The sequence below is a fragment of the Zeus faber genome (assembly GCF_960531495.2).
Source record: "Zeus faber genome assembly, chromosome: 13".
NCBI classification, from domain to species: domain Eukaryota; kingdom Metazoa; phylum Chordata; class Actinopteri; order Zeiformes; family Zeidae; genus Zeus; species Zeus faber.
In genome coordinates, this window is record NC_137198.1 from 17,539,259 (window position 1) to 17,566,352 (window position 27,094).

Below are 27,094 nucleotides of genomic sequence, written 5' to 3' on the forward strand. Positions count from 1 at the left end.
AGCGAGACGTAGAATAAAAAAGGGCGGTTTCGAGAATACAGCTGACACTTTAAAACTTAGAAAGGACGACATGTCAAGATTAAAGTCAGGAGTAACTGTAAATACAGGTGAAGAGAGGAAAAAAGTTGCATGAATCTTTTTTTCCTTTTTACTCTTAACCCCTTTTGTCAGCATTGTGACTTTAAACTCACAAATTTTAGTGATTATAGAAATTCCCTTTAAAATAAATAAAACAATTACCCAACTCAATTTATTAATTATTATTAAGAATAATAATAATAATAATAATAATCAATTTATTTGTTTATTTATTTATTCCCTCCTATTAAAATAAATAACAGGATCATTCTCCAACTCAATTTATTTATTATTATTATTATTATTAATAATAATAATAATAATAATAATAATAATAATAATAATCAATTTATTTGTTTATTTATTTATTCCTTCCTATTAAAATAAATAACAGGATCATTCTCCAACTCAATTTATTAATTATTATTATTATTATTATTATTATTATTAATAATAATAATAATAATAATAATCAATTTATTTGTTTATTTATTTATTCCTTCCTATTAAAATAAATAACAGGATCATTCTCCAACTCAATTTATTTATTATTATTATTATTATTATTATTATTATTAATAAAATTATTAATAATAATAATAATAATAATAATAATAATCAATGTATTTGTTTATTTATTTATTCCTTCCTATTAAAATAAATAACAGGATCATTCTCCAACTCAATTTATTTATTATTATTATTATTATTATTAATAATAATAATCTATTTATTTGTTTATTTATTTATTCCTTCCTATTAAAATAAATAACAGGATCATTCTCCAACTCAATTTATTTATTATTATTATTATTATTATTATTATTAATAAAATAATAATAATAATAATAATAATAATCAATTTATTTGTTTATTTATTTATTCCTTCCTATTAAAATAAATAACAGGATCATTCTCCAACTCAATTTATTAATTATTATTAATAATAATAATAATAATAATAATAATCAATTTATTTGTTTATTTATTTATTCCTTCCTATTAAAATAAATAAGAGGATCATTCTCCAACTCAATTTATTAATTACTATTAATAATAATAATAATAATAATAATAATAATCAATTTATTTGTTTATTTATTTATTCCTTCCTATTAAAATAAATAAGAGGATCATTCTCCAACTCAATTTATTAATTACTATTAATAATAATAATAATAATAATAATAATCAATTTATTTGTTTATTTATTTATTCCTTCCTATTAAAATAAATAACAGGATCATTCTCCAACTCAATTTATTTATTTATTATTAATTATTATTATTATTAATAATAATAAAATTATTAATAATAATAATAATAATAATAATAATAATAATAATCAATTTATTTGTTTATTTATTTATTCATTCCTTCCTATTAAAATAAATAACAGGATCATTCTCCAACTCAATTGATTTATTATTATCATTATTATTATTTATTTTATTTTATTTTTGGGGGGGGGGGGTATGTGACCCTCCTACCTCCCTCCGAGCGTCGCAGTCGGTCAGCCGGTAGGTGAAGAGCAGGTCTCCGTACGGCCCGAGCTCCCCGTTGCTCCCGCACGCGCTCCCGAGTCGCAGGTTCTCGGCGCTCGCGCCCAAACCGTAGAAGTCGGTCTTCACGCGCACCACCAGGTCGGACGCGGAGCACGTGGCCGACACGTCCGGGAGGCGCGCGCGGTACGACCCGGGCTCCGACCTCTGCGGCGCCGCGAGCACCGCGCCGGGCGGCGCGCGTGGGGCCGACGCGCCGGTTCCCGGGGGCTCCGGGTCGAGGAGCGGGGACGCGCGGGCCTCCGCCGCGAGTGACAAGACACTCCACAACACGTACCAACGCGTTGTTTTCATCGCCATGACTCTTCCGTCTTGTTTGTTTCTTTTGTTTGTTTGTTTGTTTGTTTTCCGGAACTCTCCCCGGGGATTTGCGCGCCCGCTCCCTGGGTCGCGGCTGGAGGGAACCGCCGCTAATTAGTGATTGGCGACGCAGGACTTCGCGTGCGATTCGCTCGAAGCGAACGAGTGTTTGAAGTGAGTTGGGGGCCGGGAGTGACTGTGGCAGCAGGGAAGCCTGGGGACCGGGGCAATCTGCGGGATGCGTCTGGCCACCCTCCCATTCAAACAGATTCCCATTGGACCTGGCCGGGGGTCGGACCAGTCGCAACCGTTTATCTGATACGGAGCGGGTTCGATACGGTCCGGAGGAGAGCCCTTGACGCACCTTACCAAGATGGCTGCTGCTGACGTGAAACGTTGAATTTGCTATCGCCCGCTGCCACTGACGTGGAGCTGTTGTATCCACTGCCGTGACGGTGTTAAACTAACTGGTCGGTGTATTTTCTCTAAAAAGCTTTTGTTGGTATGAAAGATGTGTTTGCCGTACTTCCGACATGATTTGGTTAAAGTTTAATTCACCAGCTTACTCTCTCAGCGCCACGTCACACGTTTTGTTGCTCTGATTGGTTGCAGGTCTGTCCAACGCACTGATTGGTTGTAGGTCTATCCATTGCTCTGATTGGTGGTAGGTCTATCCAGTGCTCTGATTGGTTGTGGGTCTATCCAACGCTCTGACTGATTGCAGGTCTGTCCAACGCACTGATTGGTTGTAGGTCTATCCATTGCTCTGATTGGTGGTAGGTCTATCCAGTGCTCTGATTGGTTGTGGGTCTATCCAAAGCTCTGATTGGTTATCCAATGCTCTGATTGGTTGTAGGTCTATCCAACGCTCTGACTGATTGCAGGTCTATCCAATGCTCCGATTGGTTGTAGGTCTATCCAGTGCTCTGATTGGTTGTAGGTCTATCCAGTGCTCCGATTGGTTGTAGGTCTATCCAGTGCTCCGATTGGTTGTAGGTCTATCCAGTGCTCTAATTGGTTGTAGGTCTATCCAATGCTCTGATTGGTTGCAGGTCTGTCCAACGCTCTCAACGGGGATGGTAGCTCAGGAGGTAGAGCTGGTAGTCTAGTCATCTAAAGGTTGCTGGTTGGATCCCAGGCTCCTCCTGCTAGCATGCTGTAGTGTCCTTGAGCAAGACACTTAACCCCTAATTGCTCCTGATGGCTGCGTCTGTCGGTGTTTGACTTGTAAGTCGCTTTGGATAAAAGCGTCTGCTAAATGCAATGACTTGACTTAATGACTCTGACTGGTTGCAGGTCTGTCCAACGCTCTGACTGGTTGTAGGTCTATCCAGTGCTCTGATTGGTGGTAGGTCTATCCAGTGCTCTGATTGGTGGTAGGTCTATCCAATGTGCTGATTGGTGGTAGGTCTATCCAGTGCTCTGATTGGTTGTGGGTCTATCCAATGCTCTGATTGGTTATCCAATGCTCTGATTGGTTGTAGGTCTATCCAACGCTCTGACTGATTGCAGGTCTATCCAATGCTCTGCTTGGTTGTAGGTCTATCCAATGCTCTGATTGGTTGCAGGTCTATCCAGTGCTCTGATTGGTTGTAGGTCTATCCAATGCTCCGATTGGTTGTAGGTCTATCCAGTGCTCTGATTGGTTGTAGGTCTATCCAGTGCTCTGATTGGTTGTAGGTCTATCCAACGCTCTGACTGGTTGTAGGTCTATCCAGTGCTCTGATTGGTGGTAGGTCTATCCAGTGCTCTGATTGGTGGTAGGTCTATCCAATGTGCTGATTGGTGGTAGGTCTATCCAGTGCTCTGATTGGTTGTGGGTCTATCCAATGCTCTGATTGGTTATCCAATGCTCTGATTGGTTGTAGGTCTATCCAATGTGCTGATTGGTGGTAGGTCTATCCAGTGCTCTGATTGGTTGTGGGTCTATCCAATGCTCTGATTGGTGGTAGGTCTATCCAACGCTCTGACTGATTGCAGGTCTATCCAATGCTCTGACTGGTTGCAGGTCTGTCCAACGCTCTGACTGGTTGCAGGTCTATCCAGTGCTCTGGTTGGTGGTGGGTCTATCCAGTGCTCTGATTGGTGGTAGGTCTATCCAATGTGCTGATTGGTGGTAGGTCTATCCAACGCTCTGACTGATTGCAGGTCTATCCAATGCTCTGCTTGGTTGTAGGTCTATCCAATGCTCCGATTGGCTGTAGGTCTATCCAGTGCTCTGATTGGTTGTAGGTCTATCCAATGCTCTGATTGGTTGCCGGTCTATCCAATGTACTGCTTGGTGGTAGGTCTATCCAGTGCTCTGCTTGGTTGTAGGTCTATCCAGTGCTCTGATTGGTTGTAGGTCTATCCAGTGCTCTGATTGGTTGTAGGTCTATCCAATGCTCTGACTGGTTGCAGGTCTGTCCAACGCTCTGACTGGTTGCAGGTCTGTCCAACGCTCTGATTGGTGGTAGGTCTATCCAGTGCTATGATTGGTTGTAGGTCTATCCAATGCTCTGACTGGTTGCAGGTCTGTCCAACGCTCTGACTGGTTGCAAGTCTGTCCAACGCTCTGATTGGTGGTAGGTCTATCCAGTGCTATGATTGGTTGCAGGTCTGTCCAACGCTCTGACTGGTTGCAGGTCTGTCTAACGCTCTGATTGGTGGTAGGTCTATCCAGTGCTCTGATTGGTGGTAGGTCTATCCAGTGCTATGATTGGTTGTAGGTCTATCCAATGCTCTGACTGGTTGCAGGTCTGTCCAACGCTCTGATTGGTGGTAGGTCTATGCAGTGCTATGATTGGTTGCAGGTCTGTCCAACGCTCTGACTGGTTGCAGGTCTGTCCAACGCTCTGACTGGTTGCAGGTCTGTCCAACGCTCTGACTGGTTGCAGGTCTGTCCAACGCTCTGATTGGTGGTAGGTCTATCCAATGTGCTGATTGGTGGTAGGTCTATCCAGTGCTCTGCATAAATAAATAATTTGACAGACTTAATTGATTCTTTGTGACAATTCCACTCAAAACTCAGAGACAACGGACTTTTCTGACTCGTTGATGGTTCACCGGAAGGTTTTTATTATTTTATTATATTTTTTTAACTTCTTTCGCAAAATCACTAATGATGGTGGGAGGTTGGTAGGAAAAAAATGTTGTTAAATGTGCTGTTTTTCCAGCAATGTTTAAGTTAAATGTTAAACGGCATGACAGTGTATTACTTACAGATAAAGTACTTGTCCTGCAATAGGACCCTTATCAGTCTTCACAGCAGGATCTCAAACCCAAACTACCTGGGGGCTGCCAGCCAGGGTGTCTCCCCGTAGGGGGGCCACAGTGGACATCAAAAACTATCTGGAAAACAAACTTTTTATTTATTTATTTACACTTAGCCTAATAATAATAATAAATAAATAAATAAAATGAACTAATAAATACATTAAATTCAATAAACAATTAAATGAATCAAAAATAAATTTAAAAATAAGTAGAAATAAAATGAAATCAAAATAGATTGTATTATCAGCAATAAAATGAATCTTTGTTATATTCTTATTAATTCTGTTTTATAATCTGAAAACGCGATACAGTAAAAACGTGCCGTTTGCTTATTCCTTAATGCTATAAATAAGCTATGAGTTACGTGGTCAGCGTGTGGAGTGGGTTTAAACACGACATGAAGTGCAGTGATTCAGAGGTGAAACATTCCAGGTGCAGGGAAAGCACTGATCAGCCGGTTCCTCAAGAGCTGGACCAGACATATTTAATATCAGCATTCAGTCTGAGAAGTGAAATTTAATGACGATATGTTTGCTTGAATTTATTGACAAAATTGAGAGTTACAGAATATTGATTTGTCACCTGATTAGTTTACACAATATTATTATTCATTGTGACATTGTGGTCATACTCGTCAAAAAAACAAACCAAAAAAAAGTACAATTTACACTATATACAATAATGTAATCACTTTTTTAACTAGGAGTTCATTGCACAATTTAAATGTGATTCATTAAAAATAATTGATATGTTAATCAGTTGAAGGATTTGAGAGCTTGACGCACCCAAATCTAGGAATCTAGCATGGGATAATTCATGGTAATTTATATATAACCTTTTAAAACCGAATAAAGTGCTTTACAATTATTAAAGAAAATGTAACAAAAAGTACAACACAATATCAAGCAACAGCTCCGAAGACACACGGAGTGAAAATTCGCCCTGTCTTAAATAAAAAAAAAATTAAAAAAAAAGTGAGGCTGCTCTTCTTGTTAAATGGCATGTTCAATGTATTTTATAAATGACATGAGGTCATTGCCACGACGAAGTGTAACCCCAAACTTGAAACAAACTCACTGCTGCACACTCCAGTGTCTTCATCAGATTATCAATCTTAATCTCATCCGATAAAAATCCCTTACGATTGTTATGTTGAATAAAGCCTTTTTTTAATTTATTTTTTATTTTTTTCCCTTCCTTTGGGAAATGAACATGGCGCTTTTGACCTTGAGGTCAAGATCACTGATCAGTCTTTCAAAGTCATTTAAATAAAAAAGTTTTAAAGCACGTTCCCACAAAGGTGGATTGATGTAAAAACCCTTTTCAGTAGCACAAGGAGAAAAAAAAAAAAAACGGTCGGACAAATAGGCTTCAACTGTGAATCTCAGCGTGGCTGCAATCGGTACGGATACGCTAGAACGGAACCCGACCATTGATGTGAGAATACGTATATGGGGAATTGAGCAAATCCTTATCAAGGACCCTTGGTCTTCACCGACCGTCGTCAAGCTTTCACGTCAATAACCTTCCACAGATAGATCCAATTCTCTGACGTCTGGGCAAACATAAGCTTCATTTCTTCAGTCTACTGCACGTTTGCTTCAGAAATCGAGACCATCCGGGCCTGGACTGCACCTGTCCATAACTGACTTCACCTTTGAGAGTGGTTAAAAACAGGCTACATTTAAATGTAAAGGCACTACGTTGTACGTTTGGATTATCGGCGACGTAAGCAGCGCGTGTGAACAGAAGCGGTGTTTTTCTTTTTTCCCAGCTCCGTTTCCTCTTGTCACAAAGCAAATTCAACTTTCTTGTAGTGTGCACATTTGTATTGAAGAGAGCAGCAAGCAGTCATTCTGAGCGACAGTTGTTTGCGTGGCGTATATAAATAAGGTGACATCATTTGTGTGCACACATGTCTTTCGTTCATGGATATGTCAGCTTTTGCAAAGATTTGGAATCTTTGTATAGAAATTGTCGCATTTATTGCAAATGGTCTCACATTCTGATGTTCTTTATGTATATGCATAAAAAAATATGGATACTAATGAGTAGTGGGATCTAAGAGTGGGGAAATTAAGTAGTGCCTTTAAAACAGTATTTTACGGAGATGCGATGTACTGGATGCACACTAGGGGGCGCCATTAAACTGTGCAATGCACTCAAAGGCTCGTTTTAAGGTAGTTTGAGAATAGCTGGCCACAGTGCGGTCAGTGGTCTCTCCTGTGTTAGTCCAACTAAACCAAAAACACACACGGTGTCCAGTCTCCCCGGTGGTCTCGTCCCGCTGGTCCGCCATGCAAATAAGGAGAAACACTGTGTTGGCCTCTTTTTGGGTTGGCAGCGCCGAACCTCCTACACGACGCTTCCAAGTTCTGCAGAATCCGATTCGGAATCGAGTTCAGTGTCCCTGTTGGAGGATGGGAGAGAGCCAAGGTTGACATACAAAGGTGCTCTGCTCGTCCAAACCGGGCAGATAGTACATTCACTTGACAGAGCAAATCGGAGGATTTCTTTTTTTTTTTTAATTGAAGCTCACAATAAGGTGCCGGGTCAGAAACTGAATTTAGCATCTCTGTGTGAAGCTACTGGTTCAGCAGAACCCTTTCTTACCTCCATGGTTTGCCCAGTGAATAAGAGAGGTGGTCATATTAGAATACTGCAGGGCAACAAAAGGCCTCTGGCCTTCTTTGGTCATCCCAAATCAAGTATAAACCTGTGTGTGTGTGTGTGTGTGTGTGTGTGTGTGTGTGCGCACACACATTTGGCCACACTTACAGCATCTCCTGCAGCAGCTTGCGGTTGCTTTGCCTCCTCTCCTCGTCGATGGGATAGGTCTTGAATATTAACAGTCCCAGCGCTATGAGAACCACTGGAACAGGCGAGACCAGCACCTTCAGGGTTAAAGTGACCGAGTCCGGCTGCGAGCAGCCCCTGGTCACGTACCCAGCAAAGCTGTACAAAAATGTGGAGATAAGGAGGAGAAACGACGGGGGCTGCGACTGCAGTTCGGCTCGGTTATAAGTTAAAGGATTTCGGGCCACATGACCACGGACTGTAAATGCAGCTTAGCTCTAATATAGGCAGGAAAGAGTAGCAGAAATAAAGGCCTACACCAAGTAAGATATACAGTTTGCTATAATATAGAGTCAATATAAAGTGCAAGCAACAGAGTATAGGAAAAGGTTTACATAAATCCTCAAATTGCATGGTGACTTTCATGATCAAGACAAGAAAAAACTACCACTCACTCTAAACTCAGTGTCGAAATTCCCAGCGACACTCCAGAGGCGAATTTGGTGAAGAAGACGTAGAAGGAGTAGAAGATGGCCTCGTGGCCGTGGATGTCGGGATTGTTGACCTTGAAATCGTCCACTACGTCTGGCAGCATTGACCTGCGATGGCAAGACCCAACACGGGAATGAATAGTAATAATAATAATAATAATAATAATAATAATTAATAAATTAATAAATAAATAAATAATTAGAATTATCATAATTACAACCTTTATTTGTATAGCACACCACTGTCACAACTCGCTAAAACAGAAGGGGATCGAATTTGGCTGAGGACTCATTCGAGCTCACCAGGGCAGTAGAAAAGCTGCTGCCACGCTCACTCCAGCCGCCACCGACACCATGTAGGAGATGACCAGATTGCTCTTGATGCAAACGATCAGGACCATGAAAGGCACCGCCCACTGCGGAGGAGGAAAAGAGGGCGCGGCCGCCGTGACTCCACCGAATCCAAAGCGCGGGCGAGAGAGACGCGTCCCGCCGGCGGGCGCTACTCACCGTTATGCCGAAGTAAACCGCCGTCTTCTTTCCGAACCGGGTCAGGAACCACTGCCAGAACGGTATGGACACCGTTCCCGAAAGCTGTTTCAGGACATGACAATACGGGGGAAGTACATGGTTCACAATAGGATGAAAAGACGACGCGACTATATGAATACAAAGGGATCGACCGAGGAAAATGTGGTCAGTGATAAAGGAAACAATGAGCAATTGAGGGGAAAGAACAATGGACTGAGGCGTCGTTTGTTTGCGGGGCCCCTCCACTGAACTTTGCGGGGAGCTGCGACAATCGTTGACATCTCGCGGTGGCGCCGGCGGCCAGAGCGTGAAACCCCTCGCGCGGGAGGAAATTTGACGCCAAACTAAAGGGGAAGCGTCCTCTCATGTCAACTGGAACCCCAAAAAGTGAGCGAGTGACGAAACGGAGGGAGCGAGCGAAGCGCGGCTCCCATGGTGCCGCCGACGGAATCGCCGCCGGGGCAACAAAAGCGCCACTGTGTGCCCCCGTCTCTCTCTCTCCCTCTCTCCCGGGATCCCCCGCCCCCCCCACTACCCATGCAGCGGGTGTGCGAGCCAGCGACGGGTTCCCAGGGGCCAGAACGGTCCCTCTCTCGCCCCGAAAAATCCCTCCCCTCTTTTGTGTCCGGCACGCGAGGGAGCCAAAGGAGCCGGCGGCCGCCACCGCCGCACGGGTTTCGGTCTCAGAGAGAAAGTTAATATCCGTTGAAATGTTTAGAATGTGTCCTACAAACAGCTGGTTTTGGGGTTTTCTCCGGAAGTGGATCACTCACCATGATGACCAAGAGAATGTTCTGAAAGTCGTTCCTGTGGCCCAGAGCGCACGTGAGGAAAAGGGCAAAGTTGCCCTCCAGGAGCTGTGCCAAACAGAGAAGTTACAACGGTTACAATGCAAACAAATTAAAATGGAAATTCCAGAGGGAAAACCGATTATCCCATCATTCTTTTGTTGTTTATTTTTTATTATTATTATTATTATATATATTTTTTTTACCATGAAGGCCAGGGAGGTGAAGAGGAAGCCGAGGACCAGTTTTATGTACGGTCCATGGCCCATCACCAGCCTCAGGCCCTGGCAGAACGTGATCTGCTCCGACTTCATTCGCACACTCACTGGAATTAAATCAGAGCAGGGGAGGGAAAAAACAAAAAAGAAAAAAAAAGAAATGAGTCGCCCGGCCCACGTTGCCCCGAACGCCGGAGACAAAAGCAGTCAGTGCAGTAGCAAACGCAACGAGTCGAGCCGGTGCATCCAAGAAACGATCCGGCCCGACGATCTGAGACATTTGGCAATTTGGAGTAGGAGTTGCTACAGCTGATAAAGATTTGCTATTTTTGAGCATTAGAAAGATTTTTGGAATGTGCGTGCGTTTTCAACCCATGCAGCTCGTAAACGTCTCCTCACCCTCTCGCTCTTTTACGCCCATGAACAGGATCGCGGCACAGAGGACGTAGATGGCACAGATGACTCCTGAGGCGATCATGTAGGCTTGTTTCTTTTGAAGGGAGGAACAAGGATATTAGCTTCTAATATCTGTTCCAGTATGTAATGACAACAGGCCTTTCGCCGAAATTTTTTTTTCTTCTGTCAGATCCTCCGTGAACCAGTCACGATTTGCGACGTTTTCGCCGCACACAGCCGACTCTCACCGTCTCGTCCAGCGAGACGAAGGAGGCGTTCGCGTGCGACCCGAGGCGGGATCCGTTGCCGTCGGGTGGCAGCGCGTCGTACACGGTGGGGACGCAGGGGGCGATGGCCCCGCCCACAATCTGCCCCTGGATCGCCGTGCCCACCACAGTTCCCAGCACCTCCACCGTCATACCTGAGGGGGAAAAGCGGGGCGGGGAGAGGGGCCGGCGGATTAACGGCCGGACGGATTAGCGCGCAACCGTCGGGGTCGAGGGAAGATCGTCTTACGGTAGGCGGTGGCGGAGTCCCTCTCCTTCTGATCGTCGCTGATGAACATGGTGAGGGCCGAGTAGGGCACGTGGAAGCACTGCCAACGCACAAAGAGGAACCGTGAGATGTGGCCGCGCGGGCGGACGCAGTGATGATCGCCGGCGGCGCCGGATACTGACCGTCTGCAGCGACTGGAAGAGGCAGTAGAAGACCAGGTACCAGAACACCTTCCCTTGCTCCACCGGAGGAACGTACCAGATCATGAAGTAACTCAATACCGCGAAGGGAGTCGAGAGGAGGATCCTGCGGAGTTGAGGAGCGGAGGGTCAATCCACACAATCAGCGGACAACAATCGTGGGCTGTTGAATATAGTAGACCTATGAAGGCCACTTTATGCAAAAGCTTTCATGAAAGTACTGCATTCCACCACCGTTGTCGAGCAAAGCGGCAGCCGCTCTTTCACTTCAATGCATAGAACAAACACACGTACATCTGTCCTGTATCTTAAATATAACTATATCAGCATTTCTTTCTGGACACATTTTACTGGGGTTCATGAGGAGGCAACCTACCGCTCTAAAACTGCGATGTTGCAGCGAGCAAAGGCGTTCCGTCGGCCACTTCACAGTGGTAAGGCCTGTACTTTTCCTCCACATCACACTGTATAATTCAAGGTTTTTCAATCTGCGGGTCTCACATTTTGTTAACGCGCTGTTCCCACGATCGCACGATCGCGTTTTCTGCTTTGGCCGTCGCCAAATTGGCTTACGAGAGGCGGCCGTTTTTTGCATTATTCATTCCGTTTCATACTTAGTGTCATTTTCGTTCCCCGCCAAACGTCTTTTTTTAAGATGATCTTTTTTGCATGTAATCCTCCTAATCCTGCCTTGTTTGATCCTCAGTGTGGTTAAATGGACTTCGCTGCCCCGGGGGAGGAGGACGGGCTGGCACGATGAGGGGAACCAATCCGGCCCACCTCACCCTCACCCTCAACCTCACCCTCACCCTTACCCTCACCCTGCGCTCAAAACAACTCAGAAACAGCCTTTCTCCAGCCCTGACTCCTTCAAGTAATGCCCGCAACAGAATGAGCCTGAAGGAAGGCCGGTGAGTTTACGGCCCTTTTTTGTTTGTTTGTTTGTTTGTTTTTTGTTTTAGGTGAAATGTGCCTTTTTCGGTGGCAGCAGCTCCCATTTTCACTGAACTTAAAGCGGCAATCCATAAAGTTGGGTGTGCTGGGTGGGGTTACGCCGAAGAATTAACGTCTCTCTATCAGGGTGGAGGGTTGGCTTATCCTCAGAGAGCCAGTTCCTTTCATTAAACACACACTGATGTTTGCCTATTACACATCATTTGTTTCCACACTCACACCTGGGGTCATATTCCGGTTGAATCACGAAAGCCACGCCCATATCTCCAACAGATCCCGACTGAATCGGGTTCATGAAAGGCAAGCGGGTTCATTCAGCTGGAAATAGGAGTCACATTGCACATTCATAAACTGGTTCGAACGTGGACGATTATACGCCACGGATGCAGGTCAGATTTAGAGGTCAGTGAGCTGACTGCAACGACCTGAAGGCAAAACACAAATACACGCATGGTCGCATACACTATCTCTCTCTGTCCCGCTGTCGAACAATGTCCGAGGAGGACGATTATAACACACAAAAAAATGTGTTCAAATGTTTGCTGTGCTGCATTATGGAAAACAGTTAGTCATAGGGATTTGTCAAAAGCATAATAAATGCTAATTTGGAAAAAAATTGGTAAATTCTAGAGGAATGTAGTAAAAATTCACCACCCCCCCTCTAAAGACGTGTGCCCTTGCTAATACGTGACATCATGTGATGGGACACGATCTGGTAGCACTGTAGAGCTGAGTGCGGGCTTTGACGCTGCATTGGCCATAGAGGACCATACGCACATCCCCTTTAATAATTACCTCAATTACCTAATTGAATAATTACCCCACAATTTAGAGCTACTCTCACCACACACACCGTACATCTGTGCACGCCGCACACAAGACCACACACACACACACACACACACACATACAGTGCATGTGCTTTTCACAACCTCATTGGATTAAGATGATGGTGTGTTGTGGGTTGGACCAATGGCAGCAGGAGAAGCCGATGATTCCCACCCCGCCGCACAACACAGGCAAGCTCACACGCGACCGGCACTCCGGCCTATTTCAGGGTCCCTCCGATATGAATTCTATTTGGGTCGTAAAAGCCTTGTTGTAATGTTTGCATATTTTTCCTCTCGCAGATTCCAGGCGACACGCGGTTGCTCAATTCACTTTAAAAAGGGCACGGAGGAAGTTAGGCACATTCCAGGCCTGCATCCCAATGCTGCTGTTTAATCCTAAATGGAGGATTATCAGACCTCTTAGGTGAGAAATGCTTTATTGGGTGACATGTACTGGCAAAGGGAACAGTTATGTTTTATTATGTCATATTAGGCGTCTATCGTCGTGTAGTCATGCACCCATTTACTGTATTATTAGGGTATTATTACAAAGAGACCACCAGTTCAAAGACAGCGGCAGCCGAGGAAAGATAATGTCATCTTGAATGTTGGGTTATTTATGAGGCATATTATAGTATGTTCCGAAGTAGAAAAGAATCACAACCACAAATTATTTTCGCTCTCGTCCGGTGGGCGGCCAACTTGCGGCCCGTGGCCCCCCAAGCAGTCCGTAGACCCCTGCGGTGCGGCCCTCCAATAGATGATGGAGAAATGAAGATTCATTCCAATTATTACTCTTTAAACATTTTTTCCTAAATAAAGCCTTTATTTCATGATATTTGTTATTATTTGGCTCAATTAGGTTAATTAATATGATGTTTTTGTACCATTTTGGGATACTTTGCGCTAGTGGTGCTCTGCGCTCTTAGTTGCTCTGCGGGGTAAATGGCCAATGTTCTACTGTTTGATTCGGTCTGCACAGCGGCCACAAAAAAAGAAAGCCCTGGCAGCAACGTCTCGAGCTTTACCTCTTGACCACCGCTGTCCTTTGGCACGCCTTGCCAAGCCTAGCGGTCTGCTTCATGCCCGCTTAGCCACAAGCTTTCAAGCTCTATCAGCTCCTCAAGGACCTTTTATGGTACCGGGCCGGCACAAAAGGGGAATGCCAGGTGCCAAGTGCTCACAGTGGCCACTTTTTGAAAAAGGGCTTTCTTTGATAGAGTTGAAATAAGGATGGCCTGTATTCAAGGTGAAACTGCTGGGAAAAAAAAACCACTTTTTAATGTGTTTGTTGCACTCATTTGACACACTCCAGTTAAACATTTCTCATTCACTCATCTTCCCTATCAGCCTCATTGCCATGGATTCTAAACACATTTGGAATATTTTTCTTGCATATTTGTCGCAAATTACAAGAACTTGCTCAACATTCCACGGAGAGGTTTCATACTTTAGCCACATTATATCAATGATTCTCAGCGTTCGACCAGCTTGGATTTCTTTTCGTTGGAAATCCGTTCCCCCCCGCCTTCCCATCCCGAAGAGAGTATTCCAGCCCGACCCCGAAAAACAGGCGCACGCGGCTGCCCGAGTGGGAACACCTACCACGGCATCATGCGGCCCAGTCGAGTCCATTGCGTGCGGCTCACCAGGAAGCCCACCGTCGGGTCGGTCACTGCATCCCAGGCCCGGCCCACAAACAGAATGATGGAAGCGTAGAACGGCTCCAACTTTGAGGGGGGGAAACGGAGAAATACAGGGACGTAAGACCCAGGGAGGGAAGACGCCGACCCACTCACCCCCCGTGGCACCAGAGTCATTGTGAAGGTTTGAAAAAAAAAAACATGTCCAATGACATCCGGGAGAGAGGATGCCTGCAGGAGCGTGTGAAGGGAGCAATGTGAGACTAACACTACAGGAGGTATTCGCAACAATGAGCAATTATTAGAGAACTGAGTAGCGTTTTAAGAACATTTTAATGAGCTCATCTCCCGGGATGAATGGATTCGTTGGGGCTCCTACGGGGTACACTGCATCTTATTAATGCACTCTGACTAATTTAGCGGCAACGCTAACGCTAGAGTCTGGGTCCGTGCCATGACGTGCCACCCATGATGAAAAGAGTAGGGATTAATGACCCTGTGATCATCCTGATAATCTGATAATGAAATTAGACACAAGGGAATAATGATTCATTCGACATGAATTCAATTAGTGGGAAATGTATTTAAGTAAAGTCAAGTTTATTCGTGGAGAGTCGAAAAGAACTAGCGCCGTGCCCCGTTCGAAACAACCCCGTTCCGAACGGATCGATACCAAAGGCGTGGATACTACCGGTACCGCGTCTCGTTTTGAAGATCGATTCTTGCGTCAATAGGATCTACGGCAAAAAAATTCCCAATTTCTCCCAATATATTTCCTCCGTTGTGCCTGCTTGGTGCCCATCGCTGTCCTTTCCGCACACACGGGACGCTGACGGCCGCCGCTCGCAACGCCGGAGCGGAGTGCCTCGCTGTTCACGAAAAGCCACGCCCCGTCGGCGCACAGAGCGGAGCGGCTCGCCGTTCGCTCGTGTATTCAAGATGTATTAGTATGACGCGTGTCACGTGTCCGAACTGCACCATATTGGACGCTTGCCCGTCCTCGGATCCCCCGGCGATACACCCAGCGAGTGTGAAGTCGATCGGATGATGAGCGGTTGTACGAGATGATCGAAGGACACACAGACACAGATTCCTTGCTTCGTAGTTAGATATGTAGGTTTCTGGAGGTTTTCTCACATCATTTGACTTACGGTGGGAATTTTAAATGGGACCGCCGACCCTTAACGATGTGGTTGAAATGGTCGGTTGACGTGAAGCCCATGTGTGTCTCCCTGTTCCCTTTTGTCCAAAGCTCCTGGAACTGACCTGTGCCACGTCCAGCAGGTAGATCTGGAGGAAGAAGCCCAGGGCGCTGCCGGTGATTTGGTAGGGGGCCCCGCCGACGGCATAGCACAGCTTGCTGCAAACGGAGAGTCGGCTCCTCTGCTCCCTCGTCTACGAGGGGGAAAGACGGGACGGGAGGGAATATGAAAGTGTGAGTTTGCGTTACAGAGAGAGCAACGGGGCAGAGATCTGGCAACCGCTATAGATCATACTTCCTCTCCTTTCCTGCAGATTCCCCCGACCGCCTTTCGCCGCCAAATATCGAGAGGCGGTCTTCGAAACCGAGGTTTGCGATGAATTGATATCGCAACTAAGCCACCTGTCACAACTAGGGGCGGAGATTGGCCAACTCCCCTCACCCCATGGCTGGGAATTCCAGATTAGGAACAAATCCCACATGACTGGGCCTTTTCCTCAGCTCAGAAAAGTGGTGTGACAAGTGTTAAGCCGCTGCCGTTCACACACATGCACACGCTCTGGCTCCGCCTTGCTCAGCCGCGGCCATTGGCTCCGGCGGTGGGATGTTGTAGCGAGTGTGACATTCAACCAACAGTCAGCAGACAGTCAGGAGTGGGCTGCCATTGTGCAGCCAAGAACGCGGCATCACTTAACAATCAGCTCACAGTGGTTTCATAGTCACAAAAAAACACAGGCACTTATGTTAGGATCCTCTGGGTTTTATCAATGTGTTACTTGTACGAATGAGGGATGAAAACCCCGGTTTAATTATTCCAGTTGTCCAAGTCCCTTTCTGGCCACCCAGCCACTCAGAAGGCAGATGCTACCGAAAATAATCGTGTGAAACTTTAAAAGGCTGCAGCCCATGGCTCCACCCTGGTGGTTTAGACCGCTTCGCCGATGGCAGGGGGACGAGACGCATCTCAAGAGCCGACTAAACATCTTCGATCGCATAATACAAATACATCGTCCAAAATGACAGAGCAGTACGGATAGTCAGTTAACGTCGATGTGGGGGGGGGGGGTTTCATGAATTGAGATGCTGCTCCTTTAAAGCAGAGACAGAGACAGCTGCACCACTGGCCCCGACAGATGGGAAACAGAGGCTGAAATTCAAACCCTCAAGGAAAGGAATCGAAAGACGTTGCAGTGGGTGCTGGTGTGGTGCCTGGCCAGCCTTGGTAGCCGATCGTGATTATCTCAAATGATTATTCTTTTTTTTATTATTGATGTTCTATTATTATTATTATTATTATTATTATTATTATTATTATTATTAGTAGTAGTAGTAGTAGTAGTAGTAGTATTATTACTCCCCCGGCGGATGGCGATTGCCTACAATTTGGGAAAGTAGGTCTTGAATAAGCCAATGACACCCATACACGTGACGGGAGTCTGCCACTCACCTTGACTTTGATTCCATCCGCACTTAATGGTTTCACCGGTAATAAACTGGTCGCGGAGTACTGCTCTGCGCCCTCTCCGCGCGCCATATTCTACCGAACCCCGTCAGTGAAAAAAAAAATAATAATAATAATAATAAATAAAATAAAACGGGAAAAACCTCAAAGAAACATCTCGTTGAATGAGGGGAGAGAAAAGCAGCAAATAAAAAAAGATCCGAGTCACAATGTCCGGAACGCGGCGGCGGTCTCGTCCGTATCCAGCCGGCGTCTGCGGCGCCGCGGTCCATGCCCACGCAGCTCATTCAACCAGGCTTTACTACGCGCCCCCCGCTGACGTCATGGAACCCTTTCGCTGCCGCGCCCGATGACGTCGACGATCACGTACCATGGACAGCAGTCCGAACGCCCGAGATGAGACGGAAGCCAAAACCCTCGTATTCAATCGGTTAAGATGATGATATTTCATGGGAGAGATTATTCTCGTTTTTTTTTTTTTTGAGAAAGCGTTTGAGCGTATTCTATTTGAAGACATTTCAAATATTTTTTATTATTTTTATATTAGTAAGTATTGTATTATACCAATATATTATTAAGTATTTTTTTGTCCAAGTGTATTTTATTTGATTCGATTTAATTTAATTTGATATATATATATATATATATATATATATATGTATATATGTATACTGTATATATATATATTTTTTCTTCTCCAAGTACATTTTATAGTGTGGGTGGGTCAATTCATCTAAGGTAAATTTATGTTAACTGGTTATACTGGTATGTTTAACAACTGTTTGCAAAGCTCGTATGTAAACGATTCCTTAATAAGCCACAAGGAAAGGGTAAATAATTCGCCCTTGGAAAAACAGTGCGTTTGGGTTGAGTCAAAACACCCCACACACTCAGCCGCCCCCCACCACACACACACACACACACACGCCCACACACACACACACACACACACACACACACACACAGCCTTGACGCATGCATACACATGACACTTCCCAAGGTCACAGTTGTATTCAGACAGGCCCTCTGGGATAAGAAGCCCTAAAGGGGATCAAACGTCTCCTTACCAGTGCACCCAGTGACCTTGAGATCACCTTCTTCCTATTATTATATCTCACTGTTCCTAAAAAGCTAAAAAATAAAAAAAAGTAAAAAAGGGAATGGAGACACAGCTGTCTGTTCTTGGAACTGTGTGTGCACAAACCTGCAGCACGACCCAGGGATGCGAAATAGGGAAACTGATTGGAATGTTTTATGAAATGAGTTTCCTGCTTTTCCATTATTGCTCATAGCCTAAGTGTGCTTTGAGTTTGGCCAAGTTATAAAACGCTTAAATAGCATTGCCCTTGTACTGTAAGTGCCGCATTTACTGTCTTTGTACGCTTGGTGGACTGCTCGGCCATGCTTCCCCTCAGCTTTAACTCCCCGTGAGAAACATTTAATAACGGATCTTCTCTCACTGCCGATGTCCCCTCACTCTCTAATACCACCTGAACATCGTTCACTTGTCTCGCAGCTCGAGGGTTACATTTTGACATTTTCCATTTTCCTAAAAATGACCAAGCTGTCTTTCCTGGAGGGCACATCCAATTACGAACAATCGCTCACTGGTGAGCAAAGACGCAGGCTCGCATTACAAACGTAAAGTCAATTGACGCTCAAGTCAAATACGCACAGACGTGAAAGCACCGTTCCTCCCCCGCCGCCTCCACTGAGAACCAGTTCTATCCAACCCCCCCCCTCATTCGGATTTCTACACCATTTGACTGACCGCAATAGCAGAGCGTCGTTGGCTTGACACTGTTATTAAAAGTAGTCTTCAGTTTACTGTTAAAGGCCATGCATTCAGCCGAGTGAGCGTGCTTCAGTTTGCAACTCAAGGGCCGCTGACTGGCTCCATTTGTGTGTGTGGCTGTGGAAATGCAGAGGTTATTTCAAAGGCACAACATCCTTTTCCACTCTAAAGAAGAGATTGAAAAAAGTCCCATGTTTGATTTTTATCCCATTTTTATTTAGCTGTCACTGACTGTATAAGGAAATGTTTGTGTTCTGCGGGTGCTCCTCTATATGCGGCTAAAATTGTTGGTGGCAGGGTCCGCATTTTCCGACAGGAATGCGATGATCGGCCCCCATCCCCCATTTTTTATTTTATTTTTTAAATCAAATCCGAATACGCCGGGCTTTGAAGCCCAGGGTAACCCCAGGTGTTGACAAAAAAAACCAAAACATTGTCATTTTAAATGGAATTACGGGAATTGTAGTGTCATCCACGCAACACGGATGATCTTATGGATTTCCACTTTAAAGTCTATAAGTTCTTCATACAACAATTAACAATATTTGAGCCTGCAGCCTTAGGTGTCCATTATGACCCGGTGTGGCCTTGACCAAATTTTCACAAAACAGTTGCGGAATAGGAAATTTTCGTCATTTTGGCTCAATCAAATCCTTCCTCTGATGTTTAACCTAATTGGGGAAGTGGGATTATAAATCTTGCTGCCCGCAAATTCAATCTTGCACACAGTCTATTCTCAACGTTGCATTCTTCTCAATATTCAAGGTAAAATATACCGCCCAAGTATTATATTTATAGTATATTTTTCTACCTTTTAAAAGAAAATGAATATCTTAAATATCTTTATCTTAAAAAAATTCTCGACTCCCACTGCTTACACCATACAACCACCAGGTGGCAGACGAGCTCAATGCATATCTGTTGCAGAGGGTAAATTCCCTTTGAGTCGTTTCTTTTTTTAATGGTAAATCCTGATGGGAACTTGATCAATAAAAACAACAACAAACAAACGAATCCTTATTCTTACGACTATACTAGTTATATTTCCTGCTTTTAACTGCGGTTTTACATAATTTCATGGTTTTTGCTTAATATTTTACATTTAATTTAGCATATATGTTGGAAATGAGTGGTTCCTTTATATGAAATAAGGATTTTATTTATTATAAATTCCAGGTTACATTTTTTTAACCAATCTAAATAGCAAGCTGTAAAGTAGTTACTTTATATGTGTGTGTGTGCGTGTGTGTGTGTGTGTGTGTGTGTGTGTGTGTGTGTGTGTGTGTGTGTGTGTGTGTGTGTGTACATATTTGTGTATATATCCATGTATATATATGGATAGATATGCATATACATATATGTGTGTATATACATATGTGTGTATATATGTATATATATGTGTATATACTGTGTGTATATATATATATATATATATATATATATATATATATATATATATATATATATATATATATATATATATGTATGTGTGTATGTATGTGTATGTATGTATGTATGTATGTATGTATGTATGTATGTATGTGTATATACTGTATATATATATATATATATGTATGTATGTATGTATGTATGTGAATGTATGTATGTATGTATGTATGTGTATATATATATGTATATGTGTGTGTGTGTGTGTGTGTGTGTGTGTGTGTGTGTGTGTGTGTGTGTGTGTGTGTGTGTGTGTGTACATATTTGTGTATATATCCATGTATATATATGGATAGATATGCATATACATATATGTGTGTATATACATATGTGTGTATATATGTATATATATGTGTATATACTGTGTGTATATATATATATATATATATATATGTATGTGTGTATGTATGTGTATGTATGTATGTATGTATGTATGTATGTATGTATGTGTATATACTGTATATATATATATATATATGTATGTATGTATGTATGTATGTGAATGTATGTATGTATGTATGTATGTGTATATATATATGTATATGTGTGTGTGTGTGTGTGTGTGTGTGTGTATAAACATTAGAGTTAAGCTAGAATATGAGTTCAGTTCATTAAGAGGATAGGAAATAATATTAATAATAATAATAATAATAATAATAATAAATATAGCTGAACCTTCAGAAATGCAAAAAAAAGTTTACAATTTATAAACAAGTTGCCAAATAAAACAATATTCATGAATATCACCTGATATGTAATCTATTGAGTACAAAAATAAGGCCATCATCAGGAAGGTATTTTTTTTGAAGACAGGTATTTTTATTACAAAAACAAGGCCATACCCAGAAAGGTAAATAAATCAGTTATTCCCCTTCATTTTCTGTTTTTACAACTTTTTAAACTTTCGTTATATTAGTCAGCATCCTCCAAAGGTTTTTAAAACTTCCAGCGGTACAAAAACGCCTTCTGGGGCCGATTATATTTTTCAGGGTTTTGTGAAATGCAGCACTAGTTACAGTTTTCCGAGTTTCCGTTAAATGCAGCAGTCTGTTAATGCAGTCCACAGGGCACAAGTTGCTGGATGCAAAGCGCCCCGCTCGTTAAACGAATCAAATTGCGCCAATGTTCTTCTACTTCTTCAAACAACCAGACGTCTAGAACATCCCGGTTCCAACGAGACCCCAACCATGTCTGTGCGTACCGCGGTTGTCCTGTTTCCGATACTTTAAGCCCGAAAAAAGCCAAGAAGATTAATAATAATAACAAAATTCTGAGCAAAAACACGGGCTGAATCCTAATAATAATAATAATAATTATAATAATAATAATTATAATAATAATCTGAACAAAAAAAATAGGGCTCCTGCACTTCGTACTGGGCCACATCCCTAATAATAATAAAAATTAAACAGAAACAAAAACACAATATTCAAAAACTGTTCACGTGCCGGAGTATAATATTTGCACTCTTTGTGTATATAGACCAGACAGACCTTTTTGACAGTTTTTAAATTGTTGACGAAGCATGTATTATTGTAATATATTGTGGAGTCTAGGTGAACCTATTGGGGTTTTGCATCGTGCTGGTTACCATCTCGCATCCCAGCATTTTGAGGGTGTGTCAGAATGTGGCGCCGAACATCCCTGGGGAGCAATAACAGTTTCATCTTCTCACTCTTGTCTGTGCAGCCTTTTCTCCAGGCACAGGGACTGGAGAGGAAAGGTCAGAGTTCAGAGGTTCTGGGAGGGACCCTGTGTCACAGGGGTCATGTGGGAAAGGGGACCGCTGGGACCTCAGCCTTCCCAGATTGGGGCAATCCCAGTGAAAGTGCCCTGAAAACCTCGGGAATTCCTCCAGTCTTGTAAGTGACATTTCCCTGGTGACTGTGAGTGAGTGTTAATGTCCCCCCTCCGCATGAGCAACTCCCCCAAAGGTGCATCCCATTGACATCTTTCTCCCACCTCACACATATGCTCCCCCAACAATGGGAGACAAAGGCGGGTACTTGGAGTTAAACACCAGATAACTTGGGGAGCAGACCATTGTTAGTGTTAAGCATTGTAAAGGCAACAATGATCCTGCTGAGAAAAAGATTCACAGTTTTCATCCCTTATAAAGAAAAGGACTGGAGAGGGTGAGGAGGAGGAGGAGGGGGGAGAAGGTGGAGGAGTAGAGCCCTCATCTAAATTTTATTGGGCCAAAGGTTTTTGTTCTTAGTGGTGGGGATGAAGTTTTCTGACTGTGGCAGACTGGGGAGTGGCCCGCTCCACGCCAACACGCCGTGAAACCGATCTAGGAAGATGTAAATTCACACGTTGCTTTGTCTCCCCCCAAAAACAGGTTTTGGACGATTCAGAAACGCCATAAAATATAAAAAAACGCCCCAAATGTCCTGTGATTTGCATACTCCAGTAAGAGTGTCTTTCTTTCTGCTACCGACAGCAGCTGGCAAACTGCAGTAGTAGTGGATCCCCACAAGGAGCAATACAACAGTGACACCCTAAACTCAATTAGGGCTGGGAGATCAAGTATTCTAATATTGATATTGGGATATGAGACCTAACATCATTTGGGATTTGGGTTATTGCAATATAGTGATATGGTTAAATATAGTAATGATCGCCAGTTCATACCCTGTACTGTACCAATCATTTATCTTGTGCATAGAATCGCATTCTGTATATTCTGTATTTTATATATTTCGCTCTTTCTGTTCAAAATTTTTGGGATATTCGTGTTTTATTTGGTTCTTTTTATTTACATAATTGTTTAACTTTTCATGCTAATTGTCTGTAGAGAAAGGCACAGAAGTGTCACCATGACATATTCCTTGTACATGAAAATGCACTCGGCGGATTAAGCTCATTCTGATTCGGAGATGTTGTCTTTAAGGCTGCATTGCAATAAAGTTGTGCAATTTAGTAGAGCTGGTCATCTAGTGATCTAAAGGTTGCTGGTTCGATCCCAGGCTCCTCCTGCTAGCATGCTGTAGTGTCCTTGAGCAAGACAAGTAACCCCCAATTGCATTCTGCGTCCATTGGTGTTTGAATAATTGTAAGTCGCTTTGGATAAAAGCGTCTCCTAAATGCAATGTAAAGATGTGATATAAAAAACACCAAGTCAACCCCAGAATATCCTCAAATCATTTCACACATTAATATCGTGATATTTCATTTTTGTCAATTCTCCCCCCAGCTCTAAACCGAATTTATGACGATGAAGTCAGCACTAATGTGATGTGGATGGTCGACTGAGTGCGGAACATGAGTGGGCTGGTGGCTGCCTGTGGGGTGTCATCCTGTGGGCTCCACTGGACAGATGGGGACTAAAGCAGGCCTGGTCGAGCTGGAACCCACACTGTGTGGGTTCCAGCTCGACCAGGCTGGAGGGTCCTCCTCGGTAAGGACCACCGCTGTCAGGCATGGGGTGACTCCACAGGCCACAAGTGGGGTTTGCCCTCAGGCCCATCGCCAACGACAGATGCCCGTCACTAATTAGTGTCAATCTTCCGGCCTGGATCGGGGCTCCAGCTGAGCAGGAGTCGCCTCTCAGATATAAAGGAGGCACGCAACGCCGCGGTTCACTCTAATCAATAAGCCGTTTTGGGGAGATGGGATGAGGCTCGGTTACTGGGATGATGTCTAGCCTTGTCTTGTCAGAGGACGTTGATGAACTTTGACCCCTGGCCTGCATCCATTCTGGCCACACCTCAGGCCAGACAATGTGATACAAAATGAGTCTAGGTATCCACTTAATCATTGCCTGGTTCAATATGGCTGTGGCCTGCCAATGGTCTCAGGCCCTGCGCCCATTGTTGCACGAGTCAATGAGTGACTATCAATGTATGAGTGTGTGTGTGTGTGTGTGTGTGTGTGTGTGTGTGTGTGGGGTCATTAAACCTCCGGGAGAGCTCCTTCCCAAACGCCTCTCGAGATTTCTCTGAAAAGCATAATTTGCCTTCAATGGAAAGAACTCGCAGAGAAAATCTCAAATTGTTCCGTTGAGTGCTCGCTGTGACTCTGACTATTATCTGTGTCAATTTGTTTCCACCACACAAGCAGGTAGCATTAATAAGGAACACAATCAGCCTCACGTGACTTCATGGTTTACACGTTTCGAACATATTATTATTATTAAATACTGTTTTATTGATCCCTGGGAGGAAATTCAGTTGACAGTCCTTCTTCTACAACTTTTAAAGACAGACTTTGGATATGAGCAGCTGATTTACATGGTGCTTGCTTTAAACATCAGAGTCAGAATCAGAATTAAGTTTGCACTTACAAGGAATTTGTCTTGGTGTTTGGTGCATAACAATAATAAACATAAATAAACATAGTGAGAAAATAAGTAACACACTCGTACTGAAAGTCAAGAAACACACATGTAAAATAGAAACAAATTGATAATAAGAACACAATATGTAAAATATATAAGAATATGGCTGTTTTTAAAATGAAAGAGCAGGAATGTGCAAAATATGAACCATGAAATGTGCAAATGTTCCCAGTATGAGTATAATACTGTGTGCAACGTGCAAGGATAATAGTCCAGAAGTATGTGTGTTAATGTAACGCATTGAGACAGATGTGGAGACTATGGGGGCGGGATAAGAGTTCGTTGTCGGTGGGGGGATGATCCCGGGCCTTGTTGATGAGGCCAGCTGCAGACAGGAAGAAACTGTTCTTATGGCGTGAGGTTCCTGATGGACCGCAGCCTCCTGCCAGAGGGGAGTGACTCAAAAGGTTTGTGTCCGGGGTGGGAGGGGTAGGCCATAATGTTTCATGCTCGCCTCAGGGTCCCGGAGGGGTGCAGGTCCTGGAGAGACGGTCGATTGCAGCCCATCACCTTCTCAGCAGAACAAATGACACGCCGCAGTCTGTCCTTGTCCCTTGGCGGTGGCAGCGGTGTACCGGATGGTGATGGAGGAGGTGAGGATGGACTCAATGATGGCGGTATAGAAGTGCACCATCATTGGCTCTGGCAGGTTGAACTTCCTTCAGCTGCCGCAGGGAGTACATCCTCTGCTGAGCTTTATTTAGTGAGGGAGCTGATGTTCATCTCCCACTTGAGGTCCTGGCTGATGATGGCTGATGATTCTCGGGAAGCGAAATAACCACACAGTGTTGACTGGGGAGTCACACCGTGTGATGGGGGCGGGTGGGTCTAGGTTCTTCCTGAAATCTACAACTACTGTCTTCACAGCGTTGAGCTCCAAGTTGTTCTGACTGCACCCGGTGGTCAATCATCCCCGCCGGAGATGAGCCCAATGAGGGTGGTGTCGTCCGCAAACTTCAGGGGCTTGACGGACTAGTGACCGGAGGCGCAGCTGTTGGTGTACAGGGAGAAGATTAGAGGGGAAGAAACGCAGCCTTGAGGGGAACCGGTGCTGATGGTCCTACACTATTAAAGGCGGAGCTAAAGTCCACTAACACGATCCAGTTCCCGGAGGAGTCCAGGTGTTGGAGGATAAAGTGGAGGGCCATGTTTACTGCATCGTCTACAGACCCGTTGGCTCTGTAGGTGAACTGCAGGAGGTGAAGGAGTGGGTCAGCGACGGCTTTAAGGTGGGACAGCACAAGGTGCTCATGTTACTTCATTACCACAGAGGTCAGGGCGACTGGTCTGTAGTCCTGTGGTCCTTGGCTTTTTGGGGACGGGGATGATGTTGGAGGTCTTGAAGCAAGCTGGCACATGGCATATCTCCAGTAAGGTGGTAACAGGTATTTTCGCACCACAGGAACTTTTTCATAGTTCTAAGAACTTTTGGAAGAACCCTCCCAATTTTTTGTGTCTGCAGTGCAGGAACGAGGAATGATTGTTAGTCTTAAGAATTGTTTTAGCTCCTACTCCAGAGCAGGGACTAACTGGCACAAGAGGAACCTTCAGTGACGTAAGTGCACGGTGTTTGGCCCATAAAAATAAAAACCAATAAAAGTAATATTTTAATTGTAGGTGTATTTATTTCATTTATTTTATTTTCCGACGTTAACTGAATGAAACAAAAAAATCCACGTGTCCTGTCCCGATGCGAGCCTGTGCCTTACGAAAATCGGAGCAAACTTTTAAACGACGTCTTGTAGATCTAATATGAGTGTAGATTTAGCAACCGGATTGCTTATGTAAGCAATGCAGTTGCTGAATCTACACTCACTGAATCTGCATATCAGGTGATATTCTCGTCAAATTTGTTCAGAAACAGATTTTGGTGGACTGATAAGGCGAAATCAGGGAAAGTTATGGAGTAAATACAACACGGAACACGGAACTTGTGCTGAAACGTCACATCAGCGTCACTTCAGCGTTTCTATTGGTTTGTGCGAATGCAACCAGAAAAAGGCCCTTGAAGGTATCTAGTTCCCAGGGGACCTCCTCTGTTCCTCGTTCCCCTTAGGGAGTCCCCAGAGCGGTTCGGTGCGAAAATGCCTAGTGATGTCTGTCAACACCCGAGACAACTGATCAGCACAGTTCTTCAGGGCAGGATGGAGAGACCGAGTCTGGCCCGGCTACTTTGCGGGGGTTCTGTCTCTCGAAGAGTCTGATAATGTCTCCCTCCAGGATGGTGAGAGTTGTCATTGTGGTGGGGGAGGAGGGGGCCTCCGAGGTGGGCAGCTGTGGAGAGGCCCGAGGCCCCTGCTGCAGTGGGGGAGGT

General features: G+C 44.1%; 1 protein-coding gene across 1 annotated transcript; it reads right to left on the reverse strand.

The window, feature by feature from the left end:
• Positions 1-7,550: 7,550 nt before the first annotated feature.
• LOC307239407 (sodium-dependent lysophosphatidylcholine symporter 1-B-like) lies at positions 7,551-17,428 on the reverse strand (the record flags this gene model as incomplete). The annotated part of the gene is made up of 14 exons (XM_080012765.1): positions 17,186-17,428; positions 15,804-15,932; positions 14,500-14,624; positions 11,093-11,216; positions 10,932-11,010; positions 10,664-10,836; positions 10,419-10,509; positions 10,008-10,126; positions 9,787-9,870; positions 8,993-9,076; positions 8,786-8,898; positions 8,447-8,590; positions 7,974-8,150; positions 7,551-7,605 (listed from the first exon to the last, which is right to left on the reverse strand). The coding sequence occupies exons 1-14, from the start codon at positions 17,270-17,272 to the stop codon at positions 7,551-7,553; spliced, it is 1,584 nt and encodes a 527-aa protein (XP_079868891.1). The 5' UTR covers positions 17,273-17,428.
• Positions 17,429-27,094: the final 9,666 nt, after the last annotated feature.